Source organism: Cetorhinus maximus, chromosome 17 (genome assembly GCF_964194155.1).
Source record: "Cetorhinus maximus chromosome 17, sCetMax3.hap1.1, whole genome shotgun sequence".
Classification (NCBI taxonomy): domain Eukaryota; kingdom Metazoa; phylum Chordata; class Chondrichthyes; order Lamniformes; family Cetorhinidae; genus Cetorhinus; species Cetorhinus maximus.
In genome coordinates, this window is record NC_135895.1 from 54,819,656 (window position 1) to 54,837,057 (window position 17,402).

At 44.6% G+C, this 17,402-nt stretch overlaps 1 protein-coding gene across 1 annotated transcript in view; it reads right to left on the reverse strand.

Annotated features, from left to right (window-relative positions):
- Window positions 1-17,402, reverse strand: part of slc1a7a (solute carrier family 1 member 7a) — a 78,416-nt gene that overhangs the window by 10,968 nt on the left and 50,046 nt on the right. The window contains exons 6-8 of the mRNA XM_078561913.1: window positions 10,309-10,408; window positions 7,712-7,945; window positions 2,319-2,513 (exon numbers count right to left, since the gene is read on the reverse strand). Coding sequence (XP_078418039.1) covers window positions 2,319-2,513; window positions 7,712-7,945; window positions 10,309-10,408 — 529 coding nt within the window. The remainder of the gene's footprint in view (window positions 1-2,318; window positions 2,514-7,711; window positions 7,946-10,308; window positions 10,409-17,402) is intronic.

The window sequence follows — 17,402 nt, forward strand, 5'->3', positions numbered from 1 at the left end:
TGTTTCTCTGCATAAATCTTTCCACAAGGGACAGGTGGTATGACACGGTCCAACTACTTGTAGCGTTCAGCAGCAGCGTGGCCAGACCCATCCTTCACAATACCAGGGACAGGCAGAACTGCAGCACGTAGTGACACTTGGTGTTTGTGTACCGAGGGTCTACGCACAGCTTGATGCAGCCACACACAAAGGTGGCCCTCAGGATGAGGGCAATGTTGGGCACGTTTTTCCCTCTTTATCTAGAGGCTTGTTCATCACGTCCCCGCGAACACAATCTATTTTCGACCTCCAGATAAAGCGAAAGATAGCTCGGGTGATCGCCACAGTGCCGGAGTGAGGAATGGGCCAGACCTGCACCACATACAGCAACACCAATAGCGCCTCACACCCGATGACCAGGTTCTTACCCGCAATGGAGAGGGAGCGTCGCTCCCACATGCCCAGTTTTCTTTTCACCATAGCCACTCGCTCCTTCCAGTTTCTAACGCATGCCCTGGTCCCTCCAAACCATATCCCCAGCACCTTCAGGCCATCTCACCGGATGTTGAAGGGGATAAGGGAACGGTCAGCCCAGTTCTCAAAGAACATGGCCTCACTCTTGCCATGATTTACCTTGGCTCCTGAGGCCAGTTCAAACTGGTCACAGATGTGGATCAGTCTGCGCACCGACAGCGGATCTGAGCAGAAGACGGCGACATCGTCCATGCAGGGAGGTTTTGACCCGAGTGCCTCCACTGCCTGTGATCATCACTCCTTTTATGCCTGGATCCTTCCTGATGGACTCAGCAAAGGGTTCTATGCAACACACAAACAGGACAGGGGAGAGGAGGCAGCCCTGCCTGACTCCAGATTTAATTGGAAAGCTACCTGATTCCCACCCATTGATTGAAACTGCGCTACTGATGTTAGTGTAGAGCAGTTGGATCCAGTTGCGGATTACCTCCCCAAACCCCATTTTGGAGAGCATACTTTGTCAAGGGCCTTCTCCTGGTCTAGGCTGATGAGGCAGGTGTCCACACCACGTCCCATACATAGGTAATCGTATCCCTGAGTAGTGCAAGGTTGTCAGAGATCTTCCTCCTGGGGACAGTGCAGGTCTGGTCAGGGTGGATCACCAACTCCAGAGTGCCGGCAGCTCTTCAAAACCTTGGCTGTGTCAGCAGGCTAATTGACATGGGGGCATTGCTGCCAAGCTCACTATTTATATTGTGGTACCAAAATCTGTTTTCCAATTAGATTTTGGTGCCACATCCATGTCCCAACAATCAAAATAAGGTCAAAAATTAAATTACATGTAGTCTCCAGCTTCAGAATAGGCTACCACAAGGTAAATAGCATTGTGCTGGTTCTAGTGAAAGAGAACTGTTGGGATTGGAAGCATGACCAACATGCCCAGCTTGATACAAGGGGGGCACATTAAAAAAATCAAACTCAGCAGTGAGTACTTTGGGACAGCAGGAAACTGAGAGCAAGGTAACAATATGTTAAATCCAAATGGCATCTCCCCCATTCCCAGTACTTGACAAAACATTGTGGTTGGCACAGGTCAGAGAGTTTACAGTTATTTGTAACATGAATTTTCATCTAATTAGGTCACAACTTCATGGTAGAATAGCACTACGATATAAATTGAAGTTTTGCCTTCCCTGATTGCTTCTGAGAAGCTGAGCTATATAAACCCTTGTTGTCTAAGTTCAATCCCTGCTCGATTAACTGATCTCAGCAAGGCAACAGCTAGCTGCTGTGCTACATTGAGGGATGGGATGGAAATTGCCATTTATTCTCACTCTTGATATATACTCCAGTCCCAAACTAGTTGACTCATTCTAATGCTTTCTGGAGTAGCCTAGCAAGCTATCCAGTTGTAAAAGAACAGGCATAAAACAAAAATTGGGAGAGTTGTCTCCCGGAACTGCTTGATATGGATGTATTCAGAGTTACATCAACTACATCCAAGAGTGATCAGCATTCCTATATATTTCCTGTTCCACATGTAGGATAGACCAAATAGAAGTGGGGGCATAATCATACACAGTGAAGTGGATGTGGCCCTAGGGTTCTCAGCATTGACTCTGAACCTCGAGAGTTCTTATGGCTTCAAACAAGCTACAAATAAAAAAGTGTACCTGTGTTGTTGTTTGACGAAGATTAGTTTAGGCCTATCTATAGCCTGATAGCACTCAACATCAATAGCAAACTAGAATAGGTGTCAGAGGGCAAGTGGCTCCCATTGACCCAAACCCCAGTTAGGAGAGGAAGGAAAAAATGGTAAGAAGCTCCTAAATTCCAATTTGCTCTCAAATGAGAATTCCATTTACCTTACAGTAATAATTTGCCCAAAGTCCAGTTCATAGTTGTTAACCTGTGCTATAAATATTGCTGCCACAGCTTCATACAAGGCAGTGCCATCCATGTTGATTGTAGCTCCCACAGGCAAAACAAACCTCGCAATTCTTCTATCGATATGATTATTTTCCAACAGGCACTTGAAGGTAATAGGCAAAGTGGCAGAACTGTAAATGAATAATCAATGGTAATCACAGTTAATACTACAGTGCAAGACTCAAATAGTGAACAGATCTAAGCAGATCTAATGGGCTGAGCTTTCATCCCGAGACACACGCAGGTTTGGAGGCGGGCGTGCTGGGAAAATCACAATACCGAGCTGCAGGCTAGTTTCTCAATATATCCCCAGCTCCTGGCAATTTTGGTGGAAGTGTCTTCTCAGAGGTCTTGGCAACCCACCAGAAAGTGGTGGGTAATCAACGGAGGCAGTTAACGAGCCACATGAGAGCTCGTTGCAGGGCTGATTTAGATTTTTAACGCAATGCACGGGAAACATGCTTGGTCATCAGCACATCCGAGGAGATAGAAACATAGAAAATAGAAGCAGGAGTAGGTCATTCAGCCTTCGAGTCTGCTCCGCCATTCAATATGATCAGGCTGATCCTCTACTTCAACGCCATACCCCCGCTCTCTCCCCATATCCCTTGGCACCTTTAGAGTCTAGAAATCTACCTATTTCCTTCTTAAATATATTCAATGGCATATGGCTGCACAGCGGAGAGCCAGTGGGGCATACTACGGGAAAATGTGGAATTGCCCATTTTGGAGGGAAGAATAAAAAAGAAGCATATTATCTAACGGAAAGAGATTGCAGAGCTCTGAGATACAGGGGGATCTGGTTTTCCTACTTCATTAATTGCAAAATGTTAGTGTGCAAGTACAGCAAGTAGTTGGGAAAACTAATCGAATGTTATCATTTATAGCAAGGGGAATTGAGAGTAGGAAGGTTAATATTCAATTATACAGGGCATTGGTGAGACCACGTTTGGAGTGCTGTGTACAGTATTGGTTTCCTTATTTAAGGAAGCGTATAAATGTGTTGGAAGCAGTTCAGAGAAGGTTTACTGGACTAATAACTGAAATGGGTGGGTTGTCTTATGAGGAAAAGCTGGAAAGGCTAGGCTTGTATCTGCTGGAGTTTAGAAGAGTAAGAGGCAGCTTGATTGAAACATAAGATCTTGAGGAGTCTTGACAGGAGAGGAGAATTTTTTTCTCTCAGGGCAGAAATTTTCCCTCAGCAGGCAGGCGCACGCCTGACCCGCTTGAGCGTGAAATGACTCACGCTGACGTTGCTCGCGTTTCAAGCTGGGCGGGTCTTAATTGGTCTGCCAGCGTGAAATCACGGTCCGATGCCGTTCGCGGGCAGCGGTTGGCTTCCCAACTGCCCCCACTGAGCCCATCCGCCAAGGGCTAAATTCTGCCCTTAGAGAGTTGAAATCTTTGGAACTCTCTTCCTCAAAAGGCAGTGGAGGCAGAATCTTTGAATATTTTTAAGGCAGAGCTAGATAGATTCTCGATAGGGAAGGGGGTGAAAGTTATTGGGAGTAGGCAGAAGTTTGGAGTTGAGGTTAAAATCAGATCAGCCATGATCTTATTGAATGGCACAGCAGGCTCGAAGGGCCGAGTGGCCTACTCCTGCTCCTAATTTGTATGTTTGTATGCGCTAGAGAAGTGGGAGCCATTCCTGATGCTGTATAATGGTGAAATAAGCACAAAGGAACTCCTGCATTGGCACACAGTGGCCATTTCATAAGCAAAGCTTGCAGACTGTTTCAGGTGTGGGAGCTGGGCCAATTGTGGGAGAATGCACCTGTTGGGCTCAGTGGGGCACAGCGGGGTGGGAGTGTGGCAGCTGTTCCAATGTAGCTGGTGGTAAGTGAGGCAAATCCTGATATTTTCAGACCCCATCTGCCTCTGTTCCTGCCCTCAGCGTGGGCCAAAAATTCATCCCCTTTTCTCTACAATCAGTAATTTACCCTTACTGCCCAGTATCATTACAAGGAAACTCTTCATTGCGTGTCCTGGATATTGAAATCTTGCATTTGCCCTCTTGTGTGTTTCTTCTATGTTGTGGACAGTGTCTAATCCATTATGGCACATAAGCCTCACCAAGGTAACAACAACCAACCCTATCTCAGTGAAGACTGGGGTTAAACAAGGCTGTGTCATTGTACCAACTCTCTTTTCCATCTTCCTCTTTGTAATCCTGTACCTCACCTCCAGCAAATTACCTGCAGACGAGGAGATAATTTACAGAACAGACAGGAAGCTGTTCAACCTGTTCTGCCTTCAATCCAAAACCAAAATCAATCCAACTCAGTCAATGAGCTTCAATATGCAGGTGACACTCGTGCATGAGCTCACTCAGAAATTGAGCTCCAGGTCATTGTCGACTCCTTCTCCAAAGCAAATTAGAAAATGGGACTTTTACTAAACACCCAGAAAACCAAGGTGCTCTTCCAACCAACTCCCACAGCACAACAACTCGCCCCATCAATTAAGATCAATGGTGAGATCCTGGAAAATGTGGACCATTTTCCATATCTTGGAGCCTCCTCTCGATGAAGACAGACACAGGGGACAAAATTTATCATCGTCTCCAGTGTGCCAGCTCAACCTTTGGTCAATGAGGAAAAGACTATTTGAGGAGCAGGGTCTCAAACCCAAGACTAAGGTCATGATTTACTGGACAGCAGTGATTCCTACACTCCTGTATGATTAGGAGATTTGGACAACCTACAGCAGGCACTGGAGATGTATCCCCAGCGATGCCTTCACAAGAGCCTCCAAATTTGATGCCAAGAAAGATGGTCCAACAGAAGCATTCTCTCCCAAGCCAACTTGCCCAGCATTGAGGCGATAATCACTCAAAACCAACTCTGCTGGGCAAGATATCATTTGTATGCCCAACACCAGACTCCCGATGCAACTGCTCTATTTGGAACTTGGTCATTGCAGCAGACTCCCAGGAGGACTATGGAAATGCTCTAGGGATGTCCTCAAAGCATCCCTGAAGAGATCTAACATCACAGCCGACTCATGGGAGTCCCTGGCTTGTGACTGACCAAAATGGAGAAGGCTCATTCAGGAAGACACTGAACATTGAGTGAACATTGGGTGGAGCTTAAGAAAGCAATTAGGAGAGCAAAGAGGGGATATGAGAAAGCTGTGGCTGGTAAAAGTCGGGAAAATCCCAAGATATTCTATAAGTATGTCAATGGGAAGAGGATAACCAGGGAAAGAGTAGGGGCCATTAGGGACCAAGGGGGCAATCCATGGGTGGAGCAAGAAGACATCGGTAGGGTATTGAACGAATACTTCACATCCATCTTCACCCAAGAAAATGAGGATAAAGGTATGAAACTCGGGGAGAGAGACTGCGAGGTTCTTGAGCAAATTGATATCGGGAGTGACAAGGTATTGGAGGAGTTGGCAGGTGTAAAAGTGGACAAATCTCCAGGTCAGGATGATTTGTGTCCCAGACTGCTGAGGGAGGCAAGGGAGGAGATCGCAGGGGCTCTGACCCAAATTTTTAATTCCTCTCTGGCCACGGGGGAGGTGCCAGAGGACTGGAGAACAGCTAATGTGGTTCCGCTATTTAAGAAGGGTTGTAGAGATAAGCCAGGAAACTACAGACCAGTGAGTCTCAAGTCAGTGGTAGGGAAACTATTGGAGAAAATTCTGAAGGAGAGAATCTAACTCCACTTGGAGAGGCAAGGTTTGATCAGGGATAGTTAGCATGGCTTTGTCAGGGGGAGGTCATGCCTAACGAATTCGATTGAATTTTTTGAGGTGAACAGATGTGTAGATGAGGGTAGTGCAGTTGATGTAGTTTATATGGATTTCAGCAAAGCCTTTGACAAGGTTCCACATGGGAGACTTATATAGAAGGCAAATGCACATGGGACACAGGGTAATTTGATAAGGTGGATTCAAAATTGGCTTAGTTGTAGGAGGCAGAGGGTGATGACAGAAGGCTGCTTTAGTGACTGGAAGCCAGTGGTGTACCACAGGGGTCTGTGCTGGGTCCCCTATTATTTGTCATTTATATAAACGACATAGATGACTATGTGGGGGGTAGGATTGGTAAGTTTGCGGATGACACAAAGATTGGCCGGGTGGTTAACAGTGTGGTTGAGTGTCTTGGGCTACAGGGGGATATAGACGGAGTAGTCAAATGGGCAGATAAGTGGCAGATGGAATTTAACCCTGAAAAGTGTGAGGTGATACACTTTGGAAGGAGTAATTTGACAAGGAAATATTCAATAAATGGCATGAAACTAGGAAGTTCTGAAGAACAAAGGGACCTTGGCGTGTGTGTGTCCATAGATCTCTGAAGGCGGAGGGGCAAGTTAGTGGGGTAGTGAAAAAGGCATATTGGACTCTTGCCTTTATCAATCGAGGCATAGATTACAAAAGTAGGGAGATCATGTTGGTGTTGTATAGAACCTTGGTGAGGCCACAGCTGGAGTACTGTGTGCAGTTCTGGTCGCCACATTATAGGAAGGATGTGATTGCACTGGAGGGGGTGCAGAGGAGATTCACCAGGATGTTGCCTGGGATGAAACATTTAAGTTATGAAGAGAGGTTGGATAGACTTGGGTTGTTTTCGTTGGGGCAGAGAAGACTGAGCGGCGACCTGATCGAGGTGTACAAGATTATGAGGGGCATGGACAGGGTGGATAGGGAGCAGCTGTTCCCCTTAGTTGAAAGGTCAGTCACAAGGGGACACAAGTTCAAGGTGAGGGGCAGGAGGTTTAGGGGGGATGTGAGGAAAAACTTTTTTACCCAGAGGGTGGTGATGGTCTGGAATGCGCTGCCTGGGAGGGTGGTGGAGGCGGGTTGCATCACATCCTTTAAAATGTACCTGGATGAGCACTTGGCACATCATAACATTCAAGGCTATAGGCCAGGTGCTGGTAAATGGGATTAGGTATTTCTCACGTGTTTCTCATGTGTCGGTGCAGACTTGACAGGCCAAAGGGCCTCTTCTGCACTGTGTGATTCTGTGATTGAGAGACTTTGTTGGAAACATGCAGAGGTGAAATCAAGGCATCAGAGAGAGCTCACAAGCCTTCCAACAACTCATCTACCAGACCCTCCAAGCATCACCTGCCCCACATGTGGCAGTCTGCAGATCATGCAACAGAGTTAACAGCCATCTCAAACCCCAGCAAAGTGGAGTGGAAGCAAGTCATCCTTGATCCTGAGGGACTGACCTAGAGAAAGGATGGTGTACTAATGAACACGCTCATGAGATGGGGCTAATAATAAACCAAAAGGCTGATTTATTTTCTATTAAATTTAATTTATATTTTTATTGAATGATAGCATTGGAACCTGGCAAAAGATTATGAGAACATACCTTGATGAAGTAGCCAAAGCTATAAGCAAAGCTTGAAGTATTCCTCTTATATAAACTATTGGATTCTTCTTGGTGATAAAGAGGTACACCATGGGTAGAACAAATAGGCCATGGACTACTAGACCACAAACCACTGTGATAGCATAGAAACCCAGTTTCTTTCCAATTGCTGTTGGATCATCCATCTCCAGTATTTTGCCAGCAATAAGGAACACGATGCCTAATGGGAAATAACTAATATAAAGAGCACATTATTTTAAATGTAACCAATGAAGCAAAACAGAAAATAAGTAGAAACAAAAGCTAAATTAAAAGACAAACACTCATCCAATGCAAGAATCACCTCTGGACTGCCACTATTTAGATCTCAGGTGGTGTCCTACAGAACTACAAAGGATTTTAGTGTTGAGAAAAGGGAATTGAATAAACACCTGAAGAGAAAAGATTTGCAAAGCTGCAGAGAAAGGGCGGGGACTGGAATGTGCCGAATTGCTCTTGCAAACAGCCAGCACAGACACAATGGCCTCCTTTGTTGCTGTAGCCACCCTATGATTCTATGGGCAGGATCTTTCTGATGGCGGGCTTTTCCACCCCACCACCTGAAGAGTCGAAGGATTTGCAACACTGCCGATGCTGGCTGCCCAGCAACCGCTTAACGACTGGCAGGGCGTTAGTTGCCCAAGGTTGAGACTTCTACCACCATCTGAGGAGGAATTCCTGTCTTAGAGAGCTGCTAGCCAATCCGATTGGCCAGCAGCTCTGTGGTCCCAACAGTATCAAGTTTGAGCGGTGGGCATTGCTGGGACAACAGGAGGTGCCTGAAGAAGAGGCACTAATGGAGGCTAGACTTCAGGTACATCTGGGGTATCAGCAGGGCTTGGCTGGCAGGACCCAATGAGGAGGGTGAGGGGAGTGGGGCCAGGTTTGAGAGACTGGGGGGGTGGGGGGTGGGGGGTGCGCAGTGTATGACCTTGTGGGTGGGTGATGGGCACAGGATATCCCCCAAGGAAGTCATCCCTTTCTTGCTCGACACCAGCTTGCCCTATGAAAGCTGCCAAGCTACCCACCTGGCATGGGCCTCCCTTTGGCATGGTAAAAGAACAGCAAAGGTGGGATGAGGCACTTAATTGGCCACCAATCCCCATAAAATGGGAGGCAGGTCAAGGGAGGGCAGGTAGGCTGCAGGCAGGCCACGTGCTGCATTTTATGAGCCCGCCCCACCTTCAAACCCACCGGCAGGGGACCGTAAAATTCTTCCCTGTTATTCTAAACTTTACTTTGTTAGTTGTGTTAATCACAATAAGTGCTTGTCATGGAAGGAGTCCAAACTAGTCTTTTTATCTCAAGCTGGTTTATTCTCAAGCCAGGTCTGCAGTATAGCAGACTCTCCCAATCCCTTCCACACTGTACCTTTTATAGGTGAACCAATGTCCATCACCTGTTTTAACAAGCAGCTGTCTTAACAATGCAATTGCTATACAATGAAATTGCCAGTCAACAAGAAGATTATTATCTGACCTTGACAATTTAATGGCTGATTAATTGACAGTTAAAGTGTCTATAATTCATTAGTTGGCAGAGCTAGAGGAAATGACAACTAGAAAATTATTGTTGCTTTTCCATGTTCTGAGATTTAAATAAATCTATATCAGATAACAAAAGTGAAAACAATATTCCTTTTTTGAAAAATATAATTCAATAATATAGAAGTTAAAAAGACTTTTCAAAGATTGTAGTTATATTGCTCCTGTAATTGAAACAGAATAGCTCATCAAGTTATTGATGCATAGGACTGTCTAAATTATTTATTCAATCATTACAATACATAAAATGTATTCTGCATCAAGGTGATCAGATTTAGCAATAGATTATTGGGAAAAGTCCTGTCACCTTGAGTTTAACATGGGTCTAATCAGAATGGCAACTAAGTTGTAATTCATACTGACTCTTAATTTAAAAAATGACTATGTGCAGAGAAACTCAATCATCAGGGTCACATCTCTTGAGCCCTTTACGTCAGTGAACACTGAAAAGGCTACAACAGCAGCTTGCATGTACATAGCACCTTCAAAATAGCAAAACATCCCAAGGCACTTCATAGAAGTGTTATCAGACAAATGTTTGACACCGCAAGCCATATAAAGAGCAATTTATGACCAAATGCTTGGTCAAAGAAAGTAGGTTTGCAGAGTATTTAAATTTTGGAGGACTTGGAATTCACAGAGGTTCAGGAAAGCTTTGGAATAGTTGAGTTTGGAGCTAACAAAAACATGGATGAGCGTTTTAGCAACAGATGGGCTGACGCAGCAGCACTGATGGGTAATTATTGCAGATTGATGTTATGGGAAAAAATGTACAAACTTTTTCCTGAATTCCCTTGCAGCCTAGTGAAGTATAGTGAACTGACGGAGACTGCAATGTTTATTGTTGCTCCCCAAGGAGTTTTAATGTACTGTTATCAATAAAAGATTTATAAGATATATGGTAATTTCAGCATTTACTGAAAGTCACAAACTTTCCCATGTGACACCATAATTGAATATATAATGAAACAGTTACGACTCATTAATTATGGAAAGCGCCTAACAGAAACTCACCATGTGGCAACTGCGACAATCTTCATCACAGATTCATTTAAACACTGACAGAAGCTGACCAGTGGCATTCCATTCTTTCCCATTCTCCCCAGCATTATACCTTCACACAGAAAATATACATACGTCACAACTCAAGTCATTAACTTTAACTGGTTGTGCAGTAGTGCATTAATATCTAGTCCTGAAACATGGCAATTGGTTTACAGGCCCATTGCAAAATTAAGCAATCAACATTTTAAATTAAAAAAAAATACAAATAGGGAATAAAAGAGGACATAGAAAGATAAATCAACCTGGAAATATCTTTCAATTAATTATAAAATCAATAAATTCAAGTGACAAATTTGAGCAATTTAACTCTTAGATTGCTGGAAATTGCAACGAAATTCCCCTCTTTTTGTGTAGAGAACGTTGCTTTCAGCTTGACATTGTGACTGTAAAGGAATCAGTAACGATTGTGTGATGAGCGATATTTAAGCTTTGTATATTTTTGCCTCTATGAATAGCTAAGGATAGTTTAAGAAGAAAGTGTTTGGCATGATAAAGGCCATTGAGCAGTTAATAATAGCTTTCATTTTAACTTTGACTCGAAAAAGCTAAATTTTCCAGCTTGTTCTTAAAATTCACTTGATAAAGACACTGAAATACAGCTAAATAGCTCAAAGATGCATTTTGACTTCTTCACTGATGAAAATAAATATAATAAATTCTCAGTTTAAACAAGATAAAGTATAGGTATTCAAATCACTCCTTTTCTCTCTATTCTGAATTAGGCCATCTCTCCCTGAAGTAGAAGTTAAACACAATAATAGTTATAATGAAAATCACTTGAAGAAACTTATTAAATTTAATTCCAAGTTGTTTTTAAATCTTTTGGAAAAGCAAAACTATTACAGTTGCATTGAGAGAATACACTGATGCAGCTTAGGACATTCTGCACATTACACATATTATAGCATTCAAAGGATGTGAGAACAGGTGTAGTGAATCCCTTTAGTTTTTAGGTTACTATCTGTAACCAGCTGTCTTTCAAGAGAGTAAAGCTTTCAAGAAAAGAAGACACTCAGTTGCACAAAAGATAATTTTACTGGTAAGTTCCTCAGGGTAGTGTTCTCAGCCCAACCATCTTCAGTTGCTTCAGCAATGACCTTCCTTCCACCATAAGGTCAGAAGTGGGGATGTTCATTGATGATTGCACAATGTTCAGTACCATTCGTGACTCCTCAGATACTGAAGCAGTCTGTGTCCAAATGCAGCAAGATCTGAACAATATCCAGCCTTGGGATGACAAGTGGCAAGTAACATTCACGCCACACAAGTGCCAAGCAATGACCATCTCCAACAAGAGAGAATCCAACCATCACCTCTTGATGTTTAATGGCATTACCATTGCTGAATCCCCCACTATCAACATCCTGGGGATTACCATTGACCAGAAACTGAACTGGACTAGCCATATAAATACTGTGGCTAGGTCAGAGACTAGAAATCATTCGTCGAGTAACTCACCTCCTGACTCTCCAAAGCCTGTTCACCATCTACAATGCACATGTCAGGGGTGTGATGGAATACTCTGCACTTGCCTGGATGAGTGCAGCTCCAATGACACTCAAGAAGCTTGACACCATTCAGGACAAAGTAGCCTTACTGGCAGCCCACCCAAACATTCAGTCCCTCCACCACCAATGCACAGTGGCAGCAGTGTGTACCATCTATAAGATGCACTGCAGGAACTCACCAAAGCTGCTTAGATAGCACCTTCCAAACCCATGACCACTGCCATCTAGAAGGACAAGGGAAGCAGGAACATGGGAACACCACCGCCTGGAAGTTCCCCTCCAAGCCACTCACCATCCAAACTTGGAAATATTTCACCATTCCTTCACTGTCACTGGGTCAAAATCCTGGAACTCCCTCCCTAACAGCGGGTGTACCTACACCATATGAACTGCAGTGGTTCAAGAAGGCTGCTAACCACCACCTTCTCAAGGGCAATTAGGGATGGGCAATAAATGCTGGCCTAGACAGTGATGCCTGCATCCCATAAATAAAAAAAAGTTTCATTGCAATATTATGAAATATGATAATATTTACGTTTTATTATGTTGAAGCCTTTTGAGCTGTGAATCTTTGAGGTTGAGAGAAGGAAAAAGAGCAGTCAAAACAATAAAAAATATAATTTTGTGCAACTTGATTGGTAAATATCTGCCATAGGTGTGTTAGACCATATAACCTATATGTTTTATCATAAACATTGATTTATGGTAATTGAATAAATAAAGTTCTGTTTTTATTACAAGGTATTGTGGGATTTACTTCAATGAACCTTTGGGAATTGAATTCCTCAACTCTGAACATTATTCTGTGAAAACAATAAATGAGTGACATTCATTATTATATCAATTATTTTACATAAGAACATAAGAAATAGGAACAGGAGTAGACCATTCGGCCCCTCGAGCCCATTCAATAAGATCATGGCTGATCTTCTTGTGTTTCGATTTCCACATTCCCATCTAACCCCGGTAACTTTTGATTCCCTTGCCTAACAAGAATCTATTTATCTCTGCATTTAAAATATTCAATGCCCTGCCTCCACCACCTGAGGCAGAGAATTCCAAAGTCGAACAACCCTCTGAGGGAAAATATTTCTCCTCATCTCTGTGCTAAAAGGGTGACCCCTAATTTTAAAACAGTGCCCCCTAGTTCTGGACTCACCCACAAGAGGAAACATCCTTTCAACGTCCACCTTATCAAGGCTGTTCAGGATCTTGTTTACTTTAATCAAATCACCCATCACCCTTCTAAACTCTAGACTCCCAGTCTGTCCAACCTTTCCTCATAAGACAACCCACTCATTCCAGAGTAAGAATTTTCCCCCCCATTGGGGGGAAAGTTCAGGAGCAGGCGCATGCATGCGCGCCTCCGATCGGCACTCCCAATTGGGGGCGCGCCGCCATTTTACGTGGGCGGGCCAATTAAGGTTTGCCCAGCGTGACGTCCGCCAGGAAGCACCTAAGCCCTGTGCGAGCGGGGGTGGTTTCCCTAAGCCGAGAGTGCGCTCTTTTGCGCATGCAAGTGAAAGAGCGCACTCATCTCTCTGAGGCTAAGTGCTGCCTCAGGAAGGTCGATGCCAAATTCAAAAATGTGAAATATAGACAAATAAAATTTCCCTGACATGTCCCCTCATGTGACATTGTCACATGAGTTGGGACATGTCCATCACTTTTAATTAAAAACAAAAACAGAATTACCTGGAAATACTCAGCAGGTCTGGCAGCATCGGCGGAGAAGAAAAGAGTTGACGTTTCGAGTCCTCTTGACCCTTCCGCAGAACTGAGTAAGGTTAGGAGAGGGGTGAAATATAAGCTGGTTTAAGGTGGTGGGTGGGGATGGAAGAAGAAGTTGTGGGGGTGGGGGTTGTAGGGACAAGCAAGCAATGATAGGAGCAGATAATCAAAAGATGTCACAGTCCAAATAAAAGGTGTGGTTATGGGTACCCGCATGGGCCCCAGCTATGCCTGTCTCTTTATGGGGTATGTGGAACATTCCTTGTTCCAGTCCTACTCCAGCCCCCTCCCACAACTCTTTCTCCGGTACATCGATGATTACTTCAGTGCGGCTTCATGCTCTCGTCGGGACCTAGAAAAATTTATTAATTTTGCTTCCAATCTCCACATGGTCCATCTCTGAAACTTCCCTTCCCTTCCTTGACCTCTCTGTCTCAATTTCTGATGATAGACTGCCGACCAATATCCATTACAAGCCTACCGAATCCCACAGCTACCTCGACTACAGCTCCTCACACCCCGCTTCCTGTAAGGACTCCATCCTATTCTCTCAGTTCCTTCGCCTCCGTCGCATCTGTTCTGATGATGCTACCTTCAAAAACAGTTCCTCTGACATGTCCTCCTTCTTCCTTAACCGAGGTTTTCCACCCACGGTCGTTGACAGGGCCCTCAACCGTATCCAGCCCATCTTCCGCGCATCCGCCCTCACGCCTTCTCCTCCCTCCCAGAAACATGATAGGGTCCCCCTTGTCCTCACTTATCACCACACCAGCCTCCGCATTCAAAGGATCATCCTCCGCCTTTTCCGCCAACTCCAGCATGATGCCACCACCAAACACATCTTCCCTTCACCCCCCCGGCGGCATTCCGTAGGGATCGTTCCCTCCGGGACACCCTGGTCCACTCCTCCATCACCCCCTACTCCTTAACCCCCACCTATGGCACCTCCCCATGCCCACGCAGAAGATGCAACACCTGCCCCTTCACCTCCTCTCTCCTCACCGTCCAAGGGCCCAAACACTCCTTTCAAATGAAGCAGCATTTCACTTGCATTTCCCCTAACTTAGTCTACTGCATTCGTTGCTCCCAATGCGGTCTCCTCTACATTGGAGAGACCAAACGCAAACTGGGCGACTGCTTTGCAGAACACCTGCGGTCTGTTCGCAAGAAATACCCAAACCTCCCTGTCGCTTGCCATTTTAACACTCCACCCTGCTCTCTTGCCCACATGTCTGTCCTTGGCTTGCAGCATTGTTCCAGTGAAGCCCAACGCAAACTGGAGGAACAGCACCTCATCTTCCGACTAGGCACTTTACAGCCTTCGGGGCTGAATATTGAATTCAACAACTTTAGATCTTAAACTCCTTCCCCCATCCCCACCCCTTTTCCGTTTCTTCCCCCTCCCTTTTGTTTTTTCCAATAATTTATATAGATTTTTCTTTTCCCACCTATTTCCATTATTTTTAAATCTGTAATGCCCTGTCAGTCTTTCCACCCCACCCCCACTAGAGCTGTACCTTGAGTGTCCTGCCATCCATTCTTAATTAGCACATTCTCTTAGATAATATCACCACCTTTAACACGTCTTTGTTCCTTTTGTCTGTGACATCTTTTGTTTATCTGCTCCTATCACTGCTTGCTTGTCTCTACAACCACCCGCCCCCCCACAACTTCTCTACCCACCCCCAACTTCTCTCCCCCCACCCCCCACCCCCCCCAACCCCACCTTAAATCAGCTTATATTTCACCCCTCTCCTAACTTTACTCAGTTCTGCGGAAGGGTCATGAGGACTTGAAACGTCAATTCTTTTCTTCTCTGCCGATGCTGCCAGACCTGCTGAGTTTTTCCAGGTAATTCTGTTTTTGTTTTGGATTTCCAGCATCCACAGTAGTTTTTTTGTTTTTATCACTTTTAATTAAACTTTAATTAAATTTTTAAAAACCTACATGAAACCTCATCCTGCCTGTGGATGAGGTTTTATGCTTTTTCTGAAGCCCGCCAGGGCTCCCGGCCTGCCCGCCAAACTTAACTTAACTTCAATTAGTTTTTAAATGGCCTCAGTTGGCTGTTGACAGGTCGGTGGGTGCACAGCTAATTCAGCTGCACCCCCGCCGCCCTGAAAATTTAAATGACGTCGGGAGTTCTGCCCGACGTCACCCTGCACCATTTTACACGTCGATGAGCGGGCCCCACTCCCCGAGCTCAATATCCTGCCACAGGTATCAATCTAGTAAACCTCCTTTGAACCAGCTCCAATGCAATTACATCCTTCCTTAAATAAGGAGACTGAAACTACACACAGTATTCAAGATGTGGACTCACCAAAGCCCTGTATAACTGAAGCATAAGATCCTTACTTTTATGTTCAGTCCCTCTCGTAATAAAGGGTAACGTTCCTTTAGCCTTCTTAATTACTTGCTGTACCTGCATACTAACTTTTTGTGACTCATGTACTAAAACACCTAGATCCCTCTGCACCTCAGAATTATGCAGCCGTTCTCCATTTAATACTCTGCTTTTTTGTTCTTCCCGCCAAAGTGAACAACTTCACATTTTCCCACATTAAACCCCATTTGCCAGATCTTTGCCCACTCACTCAACCTACCAAATCCACCTTGAACCTCCTCATGTCCTCTTCACAACATACAAACGTAGGTAGGAAAGTATCATCTTCAAATTTAGCTACCATGAATTCACTCCCCTCATCTAAGTCATTGATGCAAATCATAAAAAACTGAGGCCCTAGTACAGACCCCTGCAGAACTCCACCCCTCACATCCTCTTCGCCTCTTTAATTTTTATACTGTTTACATTTTTTTAAAGTAAGAATATACTGCATGTTGGAGTAGGCACCAGACTTTTAGCAGTAGCAATGGAGGTATGTGGCGTTTAACAGCACTGGGAACAACCCTTGGCTTTTAATGCACTATGGGAACAATTTTGAAGTTGACAGAACATGGGTAGAGGTCCTGGAATTTGCTAGCTTTGGATGGAGGGCTGTGGTCAGTCACCACACTGGAGGGGAACCTGGGGTTTGGTTGAATAAAAGAAGCAGCAGGTGGAGCTTAGCTCGCTGGTGGATTCATGGGGCGACAGTAGATTTGGGGAAAGGGATATCTGAGCCTACCATCAATCATTTACAATTTTCCAAGAGATCGCCACAAACATTGAGTAAAATGTTTGTACTTATTCCATGAAAAATGTGTAAATCTAGTTTTCCTTTAATAAATATCAGAAATAAGGAGGGAGAAGATTAAATATGAGGGTAGCCAGTAATATAAAAGAGGATTGCAAGAGTTTTTTTAGATATATAAAGGGTAAGAGAGAGGCAAAAGTGGACATTGGGCTGCTGGAAAATGACGCTGGAGAAGTAGTAGTGGGGAACAAAGAAATGGCGGAGGAACTGAATAGGTACTTTGCGTCAGTCTTCACAGTGGAAGACACGAGTGACATCCCCAAAGTTCAAAAGAGTCGGGGGGGCAGAGGTGAGTATGGTGGCAATTACCAAGGAGAAGGTGCTAGGAAAACTGAAAGGTCTGAAGGTGGATAAATCACCTGGACCAGATGGATTACACCCCAGAGTTCTGAAGGAGATAGCTGAAGAGATAGTGGAGGCGTTAGTGACGATCGTTCAGGAATCACTGGAGTCAGGGAGGGTTCCAGAGGACTGGAAAATCGCTAATGTAACTCCCCTGTTTAAGAAGGGAGTGAGGCAAAAGACGGGAAAGTACAGGCGGATTAGCCTGACCTCGGTCGTTGGTAAGATTTTAGAGTCCATTATTAAGGATGAGATTTCAGAATAC